Below are 20223 nucleotides of genomic sequence, written 5' to 3'. Positions count from 1 at the left end.
GTGGCATACTAGACTAAGGAAAACATCATATAAGTGCCAAAGGAATAAGGTAAACAGCAGTAGCTTTACTCAAATAGTTAGCTAGCCTGGTTAGGAATGTAGAAGCAAGGTAAGTAAGCATGTTCAATACAGGGGCTAGACAAGCATTGATAATTATGTGCTGGGTGAAGATCAGAGTATTACCTCGTTTATGAATATTGTCATTTACTTTTGTAATTTACAAGTGCTCATGGTGTTTGCTGTTCTCTCCAGGTGCTGATCTCTCGTGGGCTGCAGCTGGAGGGTCAGGTGGTGACAGAGGAGCAGGATCTGCAGGTGATGGTGATGACAGGACAGAAGAACTCTCCCCTCCAGTACCTCCTTGTCTCCGCCATGCAGGACAGAGTCAGAGCTGCCGTGGCTCAGTCACAGGCCAGTATTCCCCCTCTCTTATCGCTTACCACTTTCCTTTTTCCTTTATTGACCTTTGTGATTGACAAAGCTATAACTTTGATTTAATTACAGGAGGCAGTTGGGATGCTGAGCTCTCTGGGAGCCAGAAGAGACAGAAGCCAAAGCCCCACAGAAGACCAGCCCCCACCCAAGATCTTCATCCAGCCTGAAGAGGGGACTCAACCCGAACAGCCTCAATCACTCTCTCTTGCCAGGCATGTAACTCAGGCCTTTGATCAATTAGCATCTCAGCCTGATTTGAAACCACAGCCCCAGTCCCAGCCTTCCCCTAAACCACAAGCTCAGGCCCAACACCCACCAATACCACAGATTATAGTCCAGGAATACAGAGAGAAGAAGGCAAGTCCCAGTCCTCCACTCCTGTATTCCTATGCACAAGCTGTGACTCAGTCAAAGGGCCGAGCACAGTCACCTCCAGAGCCACAGGTTGCTGGCCAGAGCAAAAAACACTCTCCACCCCTAACCCAGAAACAACCACTAGTGCAGCAACAGCCACCATCTCAACAACAGCGTCCAACTCAGCAACAAGTACTCTCTCAGCAACAAGTACTCTCTCAGCAACAAGTACTCTCTCAGCAACAAGTACTGTCTCAGCAACAAGTACTCTCTCAGCAACAAGTACTCTCTCAGCAACAAGTAGTCTCTCAGCAACAAGTACTCTCTCAGCAACAAGTACTCTCTCAGCAACAAGTACTCTCTCAGCAACAAGTACTCTCTCAGCAACAAGTACTCTCTCAGCAACAAGTACTATTTCAACAACAGGTTCTATCTCAACAACAAATATCTGCTCAGCAGCAGGTTCAAAGCCAGAAACAGGCCCAACAACCAGCACAGGCCCAGAAACAGACTCCATCTCAGCAACCGGAAAAGACACAGAAGCAGCCTCTAACCAAGGAAGAGATGCAGAGCCGGAAGAAGCAACCTCAGGCCATGAAGAACCGACCCTGGCTCCAGAAGAAGGTCAAGGATCAGGATCAGGCTTCAGCCCAGGCTCCATCCCAAGCTCCAGCCCAGGCTCCATCCCAAGCTCCTGCCCAGGCTTCTAATCAAACACAGGCTCAACAACAGCCAGAGAAACCAATCATGTCTCAAGTCCCTGTCCAGGTAGTTCCACAGCCTTCAGGAACACCCAGGCCCCACCCTCAGGCACAAGCCAGGACTATGTTTCCTTCTCAATCACAGACCATGGCTAGTGCTCAGGCTCTACCCCAAGCAGGGCCACAGCAAGTCCCCCAGGCATATCTTTATGGCCAGCCTCCTGCCCAATCTCTGACCCAACCCCAAGCAAAGACCAAGAGCCACACTCAACCTAAACCAACGGCCCAAACCAAACAGCAACCCAAGACTATTATCCATGCTCCATCCCAAACCATGACTCACACTGAACCCCAGCCCATAACTCAAGGCCAAGCACAGCTCATGACCTATGGTCAATCTCAACCTATGACCTACTCACAATCACAGATGCAGGCCATGTCTCAATCCCGGATGACTCAAGAGAAACCCCAGCCACAGGTCCAGAAACCTCAGCCACAGGTCCAGAAACCACAGCCACAGGTTCAGCCACAGGTTCATCAACTGATGCATCCACAGTCTCAAGCTCAGGCCCAACCACATCCCCAAGCATGGGCCCCAGTCAGGCCGCCACAAACACTCACAGAGACGCACCGGCTGGGCCTGCATCCACAGGCCCAGCCTCACCCCCAGGCTCACCCACAACTCCAGGCCCAGCCTCACCCTCAAGTTCAGCCTCAAACCCGGGCCCATCCTCAACCTCATGTCCAGCCTCACCCCCAGGCCCAGCCTCACCCTCATGTCCAGCCACACCCCCAGGCCCAGCCTTATCCTCAAGTCCAGACCCAGCCTCATCCTCAAGTCCAGCCTCATCCTCAAGTCCAGTCTCATCCCCAGGCTCAGCCTCACCCTCAAGTTCAGCCTCATCCCCAGGCCCAGCCTCAATCTCAAGTCCAGTCTCAACCTCAGGCCCAGCTTCACCTACAGGCCCAGCCTTACCTTCAAGCTCAGCCTCACCCCCAGGCCCAACTTCATCCTCATCCTTATTCCCCTGCTCAGGCTCAACCCCAACAATGGGCCCCAGTCAGACCCTTCAGCCCAACTTACCCTCAGCCAAAGGGTCATCCCCAGCCAATAACCCAGGTAACCCCAGTCAGACCTGAACCACGGCCACAAGCCTATCCTCAGCCCATCATGGTCCAGCGTCACCCTCTTCCTCAGGCTTACCCACTAGGTCAAGCTCCACCGCAGCAATGGGCCCCAATCAGGCCAGAGCAAGCCCCCCAGGCATATCTTTATGGCCAGCCTTATGGCCAACCTCAAGCCCAAATACAGCCCCAAAGCCATGTTCAACAGCAGCCTCAGGTGAGAGCTTACAACCTTACCAATGTTAAGGCCCAGCAAGGCCAGTTCCAACAGCAGCTATGGGCCCAGCCCCATTCCCAGCCTCAAATTCAACCCCAGCCATATGTCCAGCCTCAGCCACCTCCCCAGACCCAAATTCAACCCGCAACCCATTTGCAGCCTCAACCCCTCTCTCAGACTCATTCTCAGACCCAGATCCAGACCCAGCCCAAACTTCAGCCTCAGCCCCACTCTCAACCTCATTCTCAGCCCCAGATCCAGCCCAAGCTTCAGCCTCAACCCTACTCTCAGCCACAGCCTGAGCCCCAGATCCAGATGGAGCCCAAGCCCCAGACCCATATCCAGCCTCAGCCCCAGCCCATGATCCAGCCCATTCCCCAGCCCCAACCAGAGCCACCACCCCAGCCCAGTAACCAGCCTCAGCCCCAGACCCAACCCCAGCCACCTCTCCAGCCCAATATCCAGCCTCTTCCCCAGGTCAAGCCTCAGCTCCAGCCTAAGACCCAGCCCCAGCTCCTTTTCGAGCCTCATCTCCTTCCCCAGTCACCACCAGATTCCCCAGAGCTCCAAATGAAACCCCCAGCTCTGGCCCAGGCCCCACCCCAGGCTTACACCGAGGCCTATGCCAAAGCTCAGGCCCTGGCCAGGAACCAGTTTGAGGAGGCCAAGCACTGCCTGCAGGAGCACATCCTGGCTGCCATTAATGTCTTCAAACACAAACACATATCTATCGAACAAGCTTCAGTGAAGGAGGTAAGGAATTTGAATACTTTTTTTTGTTTATAGTTGTTCTAAAGCCCCCGTTATTACCCAGTCTAATTGTGTTTGTGTTCCCTCAACCAGGAGACCCTGAGGACCCTGGACCCTGAGCTGTTGAAAGTGTTCCTGAGGGCAGCAGAGGGTATGGAGGCCTTCTGCACCATGCCTCAGCTCAGAGATATGGAGTTTTTCACACAGTCTGTCAGGACCCAATGGGAGGTAGGGTGTGTGTGTGTCTGTCTGTGTGTGTGTCTGCTTGTGTGTGTGTGTATTTTAGGATGTAGAGACTGTATGAATTTGTTTTGCAGAGATATAAAGCATATCATTCTGTGTGTATGACCACCGTGTCCCTAATTATATTGAATTCATTCTACACTGCATGTCTGTGTGAAATTCACTTGGATGAAAATCTGTTCTGAATATTTTTTAATTTACTCCACTATGTTTTGTTATTGGTGTGAGCAATGAAATTCCTAACAAGCATTTTACTGTATGTCATCAGATGAAGTGTGTGTACGCTGTTGGTTTTTGTCATCTAGGCTGTGAGAGCTGAGACAGTGGCGTTTTTGCAGCATTTACGATTTGAGATTAAGAGAAAATACTTTAACACAGCTGCCTTGCAGTGTGAGATGCACTTTGACTCAAAATTAGCATCCAAAGCGAAGGTAAAATAACTCTAACCTAACACTAACCTCATCGCATGCTCTGGTGGACAGGTGCATGAAAAAACTGGTGTCAAAACTGCATGCACATTTTTGGGGGGTTTTCTGCTCTCTATTCATCTATTGAAGTTCTATAAATGGTAACTAAGCAATATCTGCTTCCTGATGCTAGATCAGAGAATTTCATATTACTAATGGGTTGCTTTGACATTTTGAAGGCGCTGACTTTTAACCCAAGCCGATTTTACTGAATTACAACTTTCTGGTTCCACGAGTAGCTCTCCTCTCCCCTTTGTTGAGTTAGGATTCTGGTCTCGGGAGATGCAAGAGACAGTTATGTAGTAGGCAATAACTTCCAAAAGGATACTCGGCTGGGAGTTGTGGGTTGTTTACAAACACCTGTGGGTTGTTGACACCTGTTGGGTCGACAGTGGCAGTACATCAGACACCTGTAGACTGATGACTCTCTTGCTGTGTCTCCAGGCGTGTTTCTCTGCAGAGGGCAGCCTAGCCCAGGCTGGGCAGCACCTGGAGGCCCTGAAGGAACTGTGTGACACCCTGAGCCCCGAGGACGCCCACCGTCTGGCCCAGGCTCAGCTCAGGGAGTGTGAGAAAAGACTGGCCGCCATCCAGCGGCAGTTCAGTGGAGACAGGGATACACCGCCCCCCGACACACTTGGGTGAGACACAGAGGAGAGAGACAGGATTAGGCCCATTAGACAGGATTAGGCGGCCGCCTAGGGCGGCAGATTGACGAGGGTAGCTTTTTCAGAGCTAAACTGACCAAGATGCACCTCCAACAACACATAACACCTAACATAATCCTGCCCAAAACAATGACAATTTCTCTCACCCAGTGGCATATGGGCTATTTAGGTGAGCACTGATGCTACTTCGTGATAAGCAGTGCCCACTTTGTCAAAGGCGATGGGCGGAAAATATTTAGCTTGTCCAAGCCCCGTACCTCTCTGCAGGGTGTTGTTGGAGAGATGCACCGCTGTGGCGCTCAACCAACGTTCCGTCAAAAACATAAATAATTTAGCCTATAGCCTATGGTTGAAAGAGTTTTTGGCCTTGTCTGTAGCCTACAGGCTGGAGAACACATTTATGACAATGTCACACTTTTTACATCATGGACATTTCTCCGATCAAATAGCCTAACCTAGCGCCCAATCAAATAAAAAATGCTTTTTGATTTGAATATGACATGTTAACAAACAATATATCCTAAAACAGGACAGGTTAAAATAAAATGGACAATATAGAATGGACAATCATACTACTCGCAAATACTGTCTGGGAGATTCACCCCTGGGCTAAATTGTCATTATGATTAGTGATTTCAAGTTTGTATTCGTAAAACATTTTACGAGATGCATCATAGTGAAAAAGAAAATACTTTTGCATTTCCCACTGTGTAAACACATGGATTCTCATTGAAAATAGAGTTGGGTAGCTGATGCAAAGCTTAAATAGCCTAAATGATTAGTCACACCAATAAAGCCAATGCAACTGCCTGTTTTACAAACGGTAGGCCTACCACATGGATGGACATTCATAAAATTACATTGGGGCCCAACAGTGTAGGCTACACTATTCTAGTTTTGCAGGGGAGGAAGGAGGCAATTTGTTTTGTCTGCAAAGGGTGGCAGAACGGCCAAGGCCGGGTCTGTGAACAAGACATTAGCTCCAAAATGTATGACTGACAATTGCAATTGCAATACATGACTGGATGATTTTTTCAATATTTTCCAATAGAATTCCTCTTGACCCGGGGAAAGATCTGACCCCACAGAAGGAATCTACAGTGCAGAGTGACAAACCTCCAGGTCCAACTGAGGTAGGACCTGGTACCTATAGTACCTATGATAAAGACACATGCACTGATTTAAGAAATAATGTATCTGATCATTTCTCTTTTGTAGGTTTCACAAGTTGTTGTGAAGACAGCGGTTGTTGAGAAGAGGGTGATTGACGAGAAGGAGATTGACAAGCAGGCAGTCATAGAGGAGGATCCTGCGAAAAAGGAGGCATTAGAAAGGTAGGCTTGCGGCTTGGTGAGTGTAAGGCTGGGTGCAAGTCTTTTCTTGCCTTAATCAACTCTGTTGTTGTTGAATTACCAAACATGGCAATGATCATTACTTTTTTAATTCCAAAACAGTCTGGAATTTAGGCTATGTTGATTGCACTAACCAGCACTGGAAATATCACAATAAACCTCAATTGATAAATTTCTTCATCATACTGACTCATTTCTCCCTCAGATATGACATTACTAAGAAGGCTGTTCAGGCTCAACTAGCCAAGATTGAGCAGAATTCCGAGAGAGACCTGGCCGCTGACTCAGTCTCTCTCAAAGATCTGCACACACGTCTACAGGAGATACAGGTACACTGCATTACTTGACCTCTTAGTTCCACGGGCCTTTTAGTTTGAAGGTTTTTGTCTTTTTCTATGAGTGATTATATTTCTTTCATCCAGACATTGTGCCAGGACACAGAGTCTCTGTGGTCTGAGTTTGGCCACCAGTGTTCTCAGAGCTCCCAGTACAGTGGGGAGAGTGGTGATGGTGGTGTGAGTGTGGAGCACGACCAAGCTGAGCTGAGGAAGCAGTGGAGAGGCCAGCAGTCAGCTCTGCATAGGAGAGGCAGCTCTCTGGGGGCAGCTCTGAGACAGATAGACTCCACAGAGAACCACGTTGTTGACTTCTCCGAACGCCTCGACTGCTTCATCAGAGAGCCCAAGGACATCAACGCATTTACACTGGCCAACACCAACATCCTGACGGACATCAAGGTACACAATACGGCTTACCTTTAAGGAAAGAAATACCCAGTTGTTATAAGGATTTGAGTTAAGTGATTGGTGTAATTTAAAGATAATAACTGGATCCTTATTAAATAAATTGTACGGTAATGTATACTATATCTCAATGATAATCACAAACTCCAGCTTTCAGTACATTATCTTTATAGTCTCTCTCTCTTTTTTCTCAACAGGACCTGGATGAGAGCATTCAGAGAGAGCTGGACCAGATGTCTAGTTTTGACTCTGATTCCAGTGAGCTGGATCCCAGTGACCGCTCTCCTTTGACCCGTGTGGTCAAGACCCACAGAACCAGTCTAGACAAGCTGAGACAGCAAGTCCGTAAGAGCGAGGCGGCCGCCAGGGCCCTGGACCGCTTCCTCATGTCCCTGCGCACCGTAGAGCAGGACATCTCTGGAGTACAGGGTGCCCCCTGCAGCGATGCGTGGGTATTGCAGGACTGCCGCTCCAAGCTGACCCTGATCAGGCAGAGTGTGGACAGTCTGGGGGACAAGGCCCCCCAGCTAGACTTGCTACTCCAGGGGGCCAGGCTGTCTGTGACTCGGGACGGGGCCCCAGCCTCCTGCCTGGACATGGTGTCTGCCTTGGTGCTGCGGCTTGAGGAGGCTGATGGCGGTCTGGTCAGCCAGCAGCACAGTGTCCAGAGGGAGCAGGAGATGAGGGGCCTGGGCCTGAGGAGGAGGACTCTGCTGGGGGAGCTGAGGAAGGTGCAGGAGGCAGCAGAGAGGCACGGACTAAAGGAGCCAACCATGCCTGCTGTGCAGCAGAGGTTTGTATTTGTGTTTGTGAGATGGTGGACCTTTGAGTGGGCATAATGTTTTTTAAGTCAGAGACTTATTCCATATTTCCTCTTTATTTATTTTTTGAGGCTGCGTGTCCTGTCTGACCTGGAGGGCCAGCTAAACTCCCAGCGCTCTGAGCTCCAGAGACTCCAGGAGGCCCACTCTCAGGGCCAGGAGGGAGAAGGCAATCCCCTGGAGGAGCTGAAGACCCAGTGGGAGAACACCCAGAGAGCTGTGGCTGACAGGTTAGCGGGAGGAATAGAGGGATAAATATGTGTCCACTATTAGAGGGATAGAATATACAGAACTGTGAATAAAGCAAACTGACATTCATACATGTTCAATAATATTTACATATATCACAATTTTTGTTCCCTTTGCAGACAGGAACAGTGCAACATCCTGTTGGAACTACTAAAGATGTTCCAGAGCTGTCGCAGTTACTTAAGCACCACCATGCAGAAGGCGGAGCAGACCATCAGTGAGCAGACCTCCTACATGGGCAAGGAGAACCTGCAGAGGCTTATAGCTAAGGTAACACTACTTACTGTACATACACCTATGTCAGAGAGAAGTTGCCCCTGTATATACAGTACATAGCACTAGATGGCAGCCACTACCTTAGATTCATTTTCGGCCTTAACAGTGTGTTATATTATAATATGTGTTTCCCCAGGTCCATGGTATAAAGGAGGATCTGAGTGGCTTGGGGACAGGCATGGAGGATATCAGGGGGGTGTGCCGACAGCTGCAGTCCCATCTGAAGAAGATCCCTGACTGTAATGAGACTCCATTTGAGGCCGAGGCTGATGGACTGGTGGACCAGTGGCTGGATGTAAGAGCACAAAACAATACATTATATTACACTGAACTACACCACACACCACACACACACACACACACACACACACACACACACACACACACACACACACACACACACACACACACACACACACACACACACACACACACACACACACACACACACACACACACACACACACACACACACACACACACACACACACACACACCACAGTGACACTTCACAGATTGACACTGTGTGTCTTTGGGTGACCCAGGTGACAGAGAAGACAGACTCCTACATAGATAACCTGCGCATGGGGCTGGAGCTGTGGGACAAGCAGCTGATGTTAGGGGGAGAGGTGGATGGCTGGGCGGGGGCCAAACTTGCCCTGTTTGCAGAGAGCCACCCCTTCCAGAACGAACAGGACGTCCTGACCATGAGGGTAAGACACAATAGAATCCCTATCACAAACCACCATCCTATATCATCACCACTTAAATACTAGTCTGGTTCAGTAATGCTTGTTTGAAGTCATTAGTCTTCTACAGCAGTCTATCTGTTTTAGTGACATTGTGCTGTTTTCCTCAGGATGAGATCCATGCCCATGAGGAGAACATTGAGCATTTCCACAAGAAGTCCATTGAGATCCAAGAGCTTCTTCAAACCCAAGAGGCCCCACTGGAGCTACAGGTGAGTTAACTATCATAACTATTTCCAGAATACAGGTAGCCCTATTTCATAGTATTTACTGTAAACATTATACATGTTATTGGAAAGGGTGAAATGTAGCATTGACATCTAGAATGGCAATAATTTTCAACTTAACTGACCCACCCTCCCCAACACACCCCATGTCATGTGACCCCCCCCCTCTCGCCTCAGGTGATGGAGACCCAGCTGAGGAAGAAGATGGATCAGGTGGACGAGCTATTCTCCGACAGCACCGATGTCTTCCAGGAGCTGATCGCTGTAAAGAGACACCTGGCAGAGAAGGTGACAGAGTGCCAATCTGCCCTGCACACCATCCAGTCCTCTCTGGGCACGCTCAGTATGCCAGGAGACCAGTCCCAGATGCAGGTACTGTACATCCTCCTCGTACTGTACAACGTTCATTAAACTAAACTCATCTGGCAACTAAATGACAAAACGCACCTGTCATTGTTTATACTATGTGAAATGTATCATTCATATGAATAGTTCAGATGACTATTTTTAATGACACAAACAAACTCCTATCCAGATAAAACATATCTACCCACATAGACCAGATATAACCTGACTGGTCCCCGTGTTGATATTGAACATGATTTCTGTCATGGTGTAGGATCTGTGTGAGCAGCTACAGGCCCAGGAGGAGCAGGCAGGGTCAGTGCTGAAGGAGGTGGGTCTCATGTCCAGTGTGGCCAGCCCCCAGGTGCTACAGACCCTGTCTATAGACTGCACCAGGCTCAGAGAGAACATCTCACACACCAAATACATGATCCACCAGAAACAGGAGGAGGGAGAAAAGGGCCTCATCAAGGTCATCAAAAGTAAGGATTTATTGTTAATTGGTTGTTGCTTTAATTTAAACTTAGTTTAAGACCGGGGTTCTCAAACTTTTTGGGGTCCGGGGACCCCTTTTGTGATAACACATTCATCAGGGACCCCCTCATAATCCGAACACAACTTGAGTGTGAAAAAATAGCCTACAAGGAGTTTCACTATGACTTCTGCAGTGCATAGCTGGACAAACTAAGTCTCGAGGTTGGGGAAAGAACATTTAAAAGGCCTGCCTCTTGGCATCTGAGAAGTTTTGCAGTTTTCAAACAAATTTCCTGCCATTCTACACATTGTGTCATGGGGCAGAGAGGTTTTTGTTGTTGTTGCAGATTTAAAGCTAATATCCTCTAATTCTACAAATTCTTCCATGAGGCAAAGACAAAATGCTGTGTTTTCAAGCATAAATTACAGTGCATTTAGGAATAGTATTGAGTTAAAAAAATATATAATTGGTAGAGTACTGTGTATACCAATATCCCTGTGAGCCTCCAAGATCCATGTTGCCCAGGGTTAAGAATATCAATTGTAGATTAATAATATTATATTGTATTACACATTAATGGATCCCTTGGCCAAAAGTCCTTTAATCTGTTGTTAGTAATATTTATAAAAAATCTAGTTTCATTCAGTGGTTACTTGGTTTAGTCAGGTATCAGTTCCCCCTAATTTGTTCAATACTTCTCTCGTCATTTTCCCTTCTTCAGATGAGAGCCATTTGTTTGAAGAGTGGTTCCAGGACCTGCAGTTGTCTGTGAACGAGTGCTTTGAGAACCCAGTGTGTAAACAGGACGTGGAGGCCTCCATGAAAAGACTGGCTGTGAGTAGCAGGCTGGATATCACATCTTACAGAATAATCTGACAATGTAAATGGACATAAGGGGAGGATGAGTTTTGGTCTTGATCACATCTTTTGATCTGTAATCACATGTGTGAACACAGTGTTGGTCGGGATTGACTGAATTTTCTCTATTGAACCTCTATTTCACTTAGAATATCATAGTACTTTCTTGACATGACTGATACATTGCTTGAAACCCCAGCATCAGCTCTGTCTGAGTTATAATGTCTCTTTATTTTTCTACCAGTGTTTCCTGGTGTCTAAGGATGGTGAGAAGCGTCTGGGTCAGGTGAGAGAGCACCTGGAGAGAGGCAGAGAGCAGGTTCCGCCAGAGCAGCTGGCCCACCTGAAAAGCTGGCTGGGGGAGCAGGAGAAGGAGCTGGCCACATTCAGAACCCATTGCCAGGGCAGACAGAGCCAGCTGGACACTGTCCTCAGAACCCTCAACAGGTAATCACTATTACCACTAAATACTATACACTCCTATTCCTAACAGTGTTACTATACATCATTACTACTATACACTGCTGTACGCACTGTTACTACTAGATGGCACCACAATGATACTGAAGGGAAGATGTAAGCAATCGGTCATTTGACGATGGGTCATTATCAGTCGCATGCGTCATTTTAGTCAACATGGTGTCTTTCTTGTGTTCTTCAGTCTACAGCAGGAACATGAATGTTTCCATGGCTGGCTTCAGGCCTGGGAACACAAGTCAGTGGAAGGAGAACAAGTCAACAACTTTCTCAAAGATCTCCACAAAGAAAGGTGAATTGAGTTATTGCAGACTTGCTCGAGGGGTAATGTAGAGCAGTGATGTAGTGGTGTGATGTAGTGGTGATACATTGTCTTCTCTGTGATCCAGTGAGAGAGTGGAGGCCCTCAGTGAGCTGTGTTCGTCGGTGCGGAGGCAGGGTCTGAGAGGGGACAGCCTGCTGACTGACACTGACGACCTCCTGCAGCGCTACCGGAGCCTGGAGGCCAGACTGCAGCAGCAGGCCGAGACCCAGAGAGTCCTGGAGGAGACCAGTAGGAGGTTTGATACCCAGACTGACAGCACCAGGACCTGGGTTAGAGACCAGCAACAACGACAGCATCACCAGATCCAGAAAGAGGAGAGAATACACACAGCACAGGTATGTCAATAGGAGATGATGGAAAACTTAATAAAAAAATATTAAGAGGATTCCCTTAAGATATTCATGTGTTTTACTCTCCAGGTCATTCTCAGTTCGAGACCTGAGGGAGACTCTAAGCTGCAGGACTTGAGGAGACGAAGTCAGAGTCTGTGTGAACATCAGGACCTGGAGGAGAGCAGGAGACGAGAGGTTCAGCAGACAGTCAGAGACATGGAGGAGGAGTGGAGGAGAGTCCTGCAGACTGCTGAGGAAACTCTTACCAAAGCTGAGATGCAGAGTGCTATCGAAGGCCAGCTGAGAGTGTTTGACTCCCAGACAGAAAGTACCAGGACCTGGGTCAGAGACCAGCAGCAGCAACTCCACTCTCTGGGCAACCAGGCCAAGACTGAGGACCAAAGACACACAGCACAGGTCAGTCTCCAGCTGCTACAGACACGTATGGTACACTGTCTGGGTGACAAACAGTGGCAGTTAGTTTAGGGTCAACGTAAGAGTCATGGCATGGGCCCTGGTTTGGGATACAGTTTTGGATATGCCTTTGGCCAGTAGTCAATTAGACATGCTTAATGTACTTATTAAAAAATATGTGTTTCTTTTCAGACCATCCTGAGCTGCAGACCTGAGGGAGACTCTAAGCTGCAGGACTTGAGGAGACGAAGTCAGAGTCTGTGTGAACATCAGGACCTGGAGGAGAGCAGGAGACGAGATGTTCAGCAGACAGTCAGAGACACGGAGGAGGAGTGGAGGAGAGTCCTGCAGACTGCTGAGGAAACTCTTACCAAAGCTGAGATGCAGAGTGCTATCGAAGGCCAGCTGAGAGACTTGGAAACCCAGAAGGAGAACTCCAGGGCCTGGATCAAAGGCCAACATCAACGCTTACTTTCTTTGGGCAGCCAGGCCAAGACAGAGAACAGAATACAAACTGCACAGGTCAGTCTACAGTTAATGGTAGACATGGTTAGTGTTTGGGTCATGGCTACAGCAGGGCAAAGACTAGGGCTTGAGCTTAGGCTCAGTTTTGAACTAAGGTTGTTATGAATGAATGAATGAATAAATGCCATTTTACTTTCGTGTCAAATCGCCAATTGGCAACCCATCCCTTCTGGGATTAATTGACACATTAACAAGCATTACAATAATTCACTGTGGTAATTCAATGATAATTCTTCTTCCGGTGTTCTCTGCATTGCTCATCGAATACAGAGTGGGGGAAAAAATGTAGTAAAAATCAATACAAAATAGTAAATAAGGTTATCCAAACTGTAATTATACATACATACATATACACTGCTCAAAAAAATAAAGGGAACACTTAAACAACACAATGTACACACAAAGTCAATCACACTTCTGTGAAATCAAACTGTCCACTTAGGAAGCAACACTGATTGACAATACATTTCACATGCTGTTGTGCAAATGGAATAGACAAAAGGTGGAAATTATAGGCAATTAGCAAGACACCCCCAATAAAGGAGTCGTTCTGCAGGTGGTGACCGACAGATCACTTCTCAGTTCCTATGCTTCCTGGCTGTTGTTTTGGTCACTTTTGAATGCTGGCGGTGCTTTCACTCTAGTGGTAGCATGAGACGGAGTCTACAACCCACACAAGTGGCTCAGGTAGTGCAGCTCATCCAGGACGGCACATCAATGCGAGCTGTGGCAAGAAGGTTTGCTGTGTCTGTCAGCGTAGTGCCCAGAGCATGGAGGCGCTACCAGGAGACAGGCCAGTACATCAGGAGACGTGGAGGAGGCCGTAGGAGGGCAACAACCCAGCAGCAGGACCGCTACCTCCGCCTTTGTGCAAGGAGGAGCACTGCCAGAGCCCTGCAAAATGACCTCCAACAGGCCACAAATGTGCATGCTTCAAGAGGGCCACCATTGTTCCTGTTCCCAAGAAAGCTAAGGTAACTGAGCTAAACGACTACCGCCCCGTAGCACTCACTTCCGTCATCATGAAGTGCTTTGAGAGACTAGTCAAGGACCATATCACCTCCACCCTACCGGACACCCTAGACCCACTCCAATTTGCTTACCGACCCAATAGGTCCACAGACGACGCAATCGCAACCACACTGCACACTGCCCTAACCCATCTGGACAAGAGGAATACCTATGTGAGAATGCTGTTCATCGATTACAGCTCAGCATTTAACACCATAGTACCCTCCAAACTCGTCATCAAGCTCGAGACCCTGGGTCTCGACCCCGCCCTGTGCAACTGGGTCCTGGACTTCCTGACGGGCCGCCCCCAGGTGGTGAGGGTAGGTAACAACATCTCCACCCCGCTGATCCTCAACACTGGGGCCCCACAAGGGTGCGTTCTGAGCCCTCTCCTGTACTCCCTGTTCACCCACGACTGCGTGGCCATGCACGCCTCCAACTCAATCATCAAGTTTGCGGATGACACTACAGTGGTAGGCTTGATTACCAACAACGACGAGACGGCCTACAGGGAGGAGGTGAGGGCCCTCGGAGTGTGGTGTCAGGAAAATAACCTCACACTCAACGTCAACAAAACAAAGGAGATGATTGTGGACTTCAGGAAACAGCAGAGGGAGCACCCCCCTATCCACATTGACGGGTCAGTAGTGGAGAAGGTGGAAAGTTTTAAGATCCTCGGTGTACACATCACGGACAAACTGAATTGGTCCACCCACACAGACAGCGTTGTGAAGAAGGCGCAGCAGCGCCTCTTCAACCTCAGGAGGCTGAAGAAATTCGGCTTGTCACCAAAAGCACTCACAAACTTCTACAGATGCACAATCGAGAGCATCCTGTCGGGCTGTATCACCGCCTGGTACGGCAACTGCTCCGCCCACAACCGTAAGGCTCTCCAGAGGGTAGTGAGGTCTGCAGAACGCATCACCGGGGGCAAACTACCTGCCCTCCAGGACACCTACACCACCCGATGTCACAGGAAGGCCATAAAGATCATCAAGGACAACAACCACCCAAGCCACTGCCTGTTCACCCCGCTATCATCCAGAAGGCGAGGTCAGTACAGGTGCATCAAAGCAGGGACCGAGAGACTGAAAAACAGCTTCTATCTCAAGGCCATCAGACTGTTAAACAGCCACCACTAACATTTAGCGGCCGCTGCCAACATACTGACTCAACTCCAGCCACTTTAAAAATGGGAATTGATGGAAATTATGTAAAAATGTACCACTAGCCACTTTAAACAATGCCACTTAATATAATGTTTACATACCCTACATTACCCATCTCATATGTATATGTATATACTGTACTCTATATCATCTACTGCATCTTGCCATCTTTATGTAATACATGTACCACTAGCCACTTTAAACTATGCCACTTTATGTTTACATACCCTACATTACTCATCTCATATGTATATGTATATACCGTACTCTATACCATCTACTGCATCTTGCCTATGCCGTTCTGTACCATCACTCATTCATATATCTTTATGTACATATTCTTTATCCCTTTACACTTGTGTGTATAAGGTAGTAGTTGTGGAATTGTTAGGTTAGATTACTTGTTGTTATTACTGCATTGTCGGAACTAGAAGCACAAGCATTTCGCTACACTCGCATTAACATCTGCTAACCATGTGTATGTGACTAATAAAATTTGATTTGATTTGATTTGATTTGACATAACATATACAGATAAATAAATACAGGAAAATGAAACAGAAGACATTTGAACCCAGTCTGGCACAAAGAGAAGATTCATATGGGAGAGACAAACCTATACAAAATCTATACACACGTACCATTTACCACATAGAAACTAAATCATTTTACAATTTAATTATGGGTAGCCCTTTTTCTTTTATTCCAGGCTTTATCTAAATATTCCGCAAATGGAAATACACAATGGACAAAAAAACATTTCAGTTTCTCCTCATCGCTCAGCCACATAATGCCAGGGTGTATCTGGTGTGCTTTCTGGAATAAAAGCAAGCGTATATCTTGGTAGAAAGGGCAATAGAGGATACAATGAGTTTCAGTCTCTATTTCTTCGAGGTCACAATACTTGAATAGTCTTTCCTCTTTCATTTCACCACAATACCGACCTGTTTCAATACACAGAGCCAATATCCCTGATCTTATCTGTTTCAATACGCAGAGACAATATCCCTGATCTTATCTGTTTCAATACGCAGAGACAATATCCCTGATCTGACCTGTTTCAGTACGGAGAGGCAATATCCCTGATCTGACCTGTTTCAATACGCAGAGGCAATATCGCTGAGCTGACCTGTTTCAATACGCAGAGACAATATCCCTGATCTTACCTGTTTCAATACGCAGAGACAATATCCCTGATCTTACCTGTTTCAATATGCAGAGACAATATCCCTGATCTTACCTGTTTCAATACGCTGAGTCAATATCCCTGATCTGACCTGTTTCAATACGCAGAGACAATATCCCTGATCTGACCTGTTTCAAAACGCAGAGACAATATCCCTGATCTGACCTGTTTCAATACGCAGAGACAATATCCCTGATCTGACCTGTTTCAATACGCAGAGACAATATCCCTGATCTGACCTGTTTCAATACGCAGAGACAATATCCCTGATCTTACCTGTTTCAATACGCAGAGGAAACATCCCTGATTTTACCTGTGCACATAGCGATCTCACGTTTAGGTAGGTTATACATAATACATCTCACACACACAGATTCACCCTTAATCAAACAAAAGGTTCTCAATTTGGGTTCGTGATTAATCGTCTCCACCCATTTTTTTTCATATTGCTTCAACAGTTGTTTTTTAATCATTTCTATGTCTCCCTTAATTTGGGTTTCATACAGATGTTCACAGTCATACTGTTAAAAAGGTCAGACATTTCCATTGCCCAGTCTCCCCCTATGGATAGTATTTTTTTGTGCTAATTCTCTCCCTAAGTATAGTATTTTTTGTGCTAAATCTCCCCCTATAGATTAGTATTTTTTGTGCTAAGTCTAAGTCCATAATGCTTACTATCCTAACTTAGTCTTTACCTTGTGTTTGTGTCTGTTACCAGGCCGTCCTGAGTTCCAGACCTGAGGGAGACTCTAAGCTGCAGGACTTGAGGAGACAAGGTCAAAGTCTGTGTGAACATCAGGACCTGGAGGAGAGCAGGAGACGAGATGTTCAGCAGACAGTCAGAGACATGGAAGAGGAGTGGAGGAGAGTCCTACAGGCTGCAAAAGAGGCGCTGGATCGGGCTGAGGTACTAGAAAAAGAGCTGAGCGCTTTTGAAACCTGGAAGGAAGGCACTCGGGTCTGGGTGAAAGACCAGAAACAACAGCTACACTCTCAGAGCAGCCAGACCAAGACTGAGGAGAGACTACATACCGCACAGGTCTGTGTTCAGCTGGAAGTGCTTATAAATCCTTCGAAGATATGGACTTATTGTTGTTGTCAGCATTCGTTCTGAATTTACAATTCATGGCTCTTCCATCAGAGTCTTACTTGGCATAAAAACATGGATCTGGCTTTTGGTCTTTCTCTAAACTGCCTAATTCAGTTTTGACTTAGTACCTGTGTCTTTGTCTTCAGGCTGTCCTGAGTTCCAGACCTGAGGGAGAATCTAAGCTGCAGGACTTGAGAAGACGATGTCAAAGTCTGTGTGAACATCAGGACCTGGAGGAGAGCAGGAGACGAGAGGTTCAGCAGACAGTCAGAGACACGGAGGAGGAGTGGGGAGAAGTTCTTAAGGCTGCAAAGGAGGTGGTGGATAAGGCCGAGGTTCAGAGTGTCATAGAGAGGGAAATGATTGAATATGTTACCCAGAAGGGAAGCATTCAGGCCTGGGTCAGAGACCACAAACAACGCCTACACTCTCTGGGCAGCCAGAGCCAGACTGATGACAGAATAAACATAGCACAGGTAAGTCTATAGCTACTTGTGCCTAAAAAAACATCAGATGTCAAGTCAGTAACACATAGTCAAGTCAGTAACACTTCCAACAAGGTCCGATCTAGCTGAGGCCCTAAGGCACTACTCTTTTTCTGTCTCTCTATCCACAGGCTGTCCTGAGTTCCAGACCTGAGGGAGACTCTAAGCTGCAGGACTTGAGGAGACGAGGTCAGAGTCTGTGTGAACATCAGGACCTGGAGGAGAGCAGGAGACGAGAGGTTCAGCAGACAGTCAGAGACACGGAGGAGGAGTGGAGGAGAGTCCTGCAGACTGCTGAGGAGACTCTGCGTCAGGCCCAGGTGTGGTATTCTCTCTCCAGGCAGCTAGAGGCCTTCCAGGCCCTGGAGGAGAGCAGTAGAGCCTGGTTCAAACTGCAGCAGCAGAACACAGACTCCCTGGGAACAGGCACCCGGGGCAGCAAGGAAGAGATCCAGAACAGGCTGCAGAGAGCAAAGGTGCGCGCTACACTACACCTCAGGATCTTTGTATTGTCACAATTGATTGACTGATTAAAAATATGAAAATGTTTTGTTAAGATTGCAAAGCCAATTTATGGCCAAATCTTCAAGCAGTTTATACGATTTACTGTAGTCAGACTATTCCTTGTATATTCTGTTGCATTAAAGGCCCAGTGCAGTCAACATTCTGTTTTTCCTGTGTTTTGCATCATTTACAACAGCTGATCAAACTATCACTGTAAAAGTGTGAAAACATTTGATCTGTGTTATTTCCTGATAGTTGCTGGTTGAAAATACAATATACACAGGACCTTCTAATCTGCAGGTTTTTCAATGGTGGAGTTTCGGCTTGCTTGTTGGTATCACCAGGTGGTAAATTAGACCAATAACAAAGAGAGTTCCAAACCTCTCTGCCAATAACAGTTAGTTTTCAGTTTTCCCCTCCCGACTCAGACGACTCCCAGACAGTCCTACCAAATGTATTGCTTGAAAAATGTTTGTCTATTTTGGACAATTTTATGGAAAACTATTACAGTAAGTTACTTAATTGTTACCCAGAAGTTATTTGACATTGATATAAAACAGCTTCATTGGGCCTTTAACTCAAATGTCCTCTTCAGGCTGTCCTCAGTTCCAGACCTGAGGGAGACTCTAAGCTGCAGGACTTGAGAAGACAAGGTCAGAGTCTGTGTGAAAACCAGGACCTGGAGGAGTGCAGGAGACTAGAGGTTCAGCAGACAGTCAGAGACATGGAGGAGGAGTGGGGCGAAGTTGTACACAAGGCTGAGGTGGTGCACAGGTACAGTGACATTTTATTGCATTTAAAGGTGTGTAATGAATAAAAAAACGACCGTGTGAAACAACAGATGTTTCCCTGGTGTGTCAGACTGTTGCAAGGTGTGGTGGAACGCCTGGTGTCCTGTCAGTACCAGAAGTGTCAAGCCCAGTCCCGTCTGGCTGAGCTCCAGCACCAGACAGCAGAGCTGCCCCGTCACTTCCCCTGGCCTGGGCTGGGAGACCGAGGGCAGGCTGTGGAGACGGCCAGGACCCTGCTGGATAAAACCAGGAACCTGGCCCCAGCCCTCTCTGTCCTCCACACCCAGGGCAAGGAAATGTTCCAGCTTACCCAGGACCCCAGCTGGACAGACCTCTTCTGGGCCACCATGGAGGAATGCATCCCTGCCCTTCTCAAAGAACTGACGGTGGGTGTTAGATCTCCCCACTCATACTGATCAGTGATACACTCATCTGTTGTATTCGGTGCATTCGGGAAAGTATTTAGACCCCTTGACTTTTTCCACATTTTTTTTACTATACAAACTTATTCTAAAATGGATTTGATTGTTTTTTCCCTCATCAATCTACACACAATTCCTCATAATGCAAAAGTATAAAAAATGTAAAACTGAAATATCACATTTACATATGTATTCAGTACTTTGTGTGAAAGGCCGTACCTATTCACTGACAAAATCCTAGGCGGGACAGCACGAAATGAGACGCAGAGATGTGACTTCAACAAAAACAAGGAAACTGTATTGGGAGTTCTTCTTTCAACTTTCCCCGGTACCGTACAAACAAAGGCCAGGCTAATGGCTATCCAAACAAATCTCCCCAAAAATAAACTAACAGTTGGTACCCAACGCCACTCCGACAGCTTGAACCTATAACAGGG

At 47.2% G+C, this 20223-nt stretch overlaps 1 protein-coding gene across 1 annotated transcript in view; it reads left to right on the top strand.

Annotated features, from left to right (window-relative positions):
* Positions 1-20223, top strand: part of syne2b (spectrin repeat containing, nuclear envelope 2b) — a 139463-nt gene that overhangs the window by 25564 nt on the left and 93676 nt on the right. The window contains exons 22-48 of the mRNA XM_071365033.1: positions 253-411; positions 505-3585; positions 3676-3810; positions 4737-4933; positions 6012-6093; positions 6179-6294; positions 6518-6641; positions 6735-7049; positions 7253-7848; positions 7948-8106; positions 8245-8395; positions 8538-8696; positions 8947-9114; positions 9261-9362; positions 9555-9749; positions 9997-10204; positions 10919-11031; positions 11300-11502; positions 11717-11824; positions 11922-12192; positions 12277-12606; positions 12796-13125; positions 17213-17533; positions 17731-18060; positions 18201-18545; positions 19169-19347; positions 19435-19750. Coding sequence (XP_071221134.1) covers positions 253-411; positions 505-3585; positions 3676-3810; positions 4737-4933; positions 6012-6093; positions 6179-6294; positions 6518-6641; positions 6735-7049; positions 7253-7848; positions 7948-8106; positions 8245-8395; positions 8538-8696; positions 8947-9114; positions 9261-9362; positions 9555-9749; positions 9997-10204; positions 10919-11031; positions 11300-11502; positions 11717-11824; positions 11922-12192; positions 12277-12606; positions 12796-13125; positions 17213-17533; positions 17731-18060; positions 18201-18545; positions 19169-19347; positions 19435-19750 — 8793 coding nt within the window. The remainder of the gene's footprint in view (positions 1-252; positions 412-504; positions 3586-3675; positions 3811-4736; positions 4934-6011; positions 6094-6178; positions 6295-6517; positions 6642-6734; positions 7050-7252; positions 7849-7947; positions 8107-8244; positions 8396-8537; positions 8697-8946; positions 9115-9260; positions 9363-9554; positions 9750-9996; positions 10205-10918; positions 11032-11299; positions 11503-11716; positions 11825-11921; positions 12193-12276; positions 12607-12795; positions 13126-17212; positions 17534-17730; positions 18061-18200; positions 18546-19168; positions 19348-19434; positions 19751-20223) is intronic.

Source organism: Salvelinus alpinus, chromosome 25 (genome assembly GCF_045679555.1).
Source record: "Salvelinus alpinus chromosome 25, SLU_Salpinus.1, whole genome shotgun sequence".
NCBI lineage: Eukaryota > Metazoa > Chordata > Actinopteri > Salmoniformes > Salmonidae > Salvelinus > Salvelinus alpinus.
Note: the sequence above shows the minus strand (reverse complement) of the source record. Positions and strands in the feature narration are given on the sequence as shown.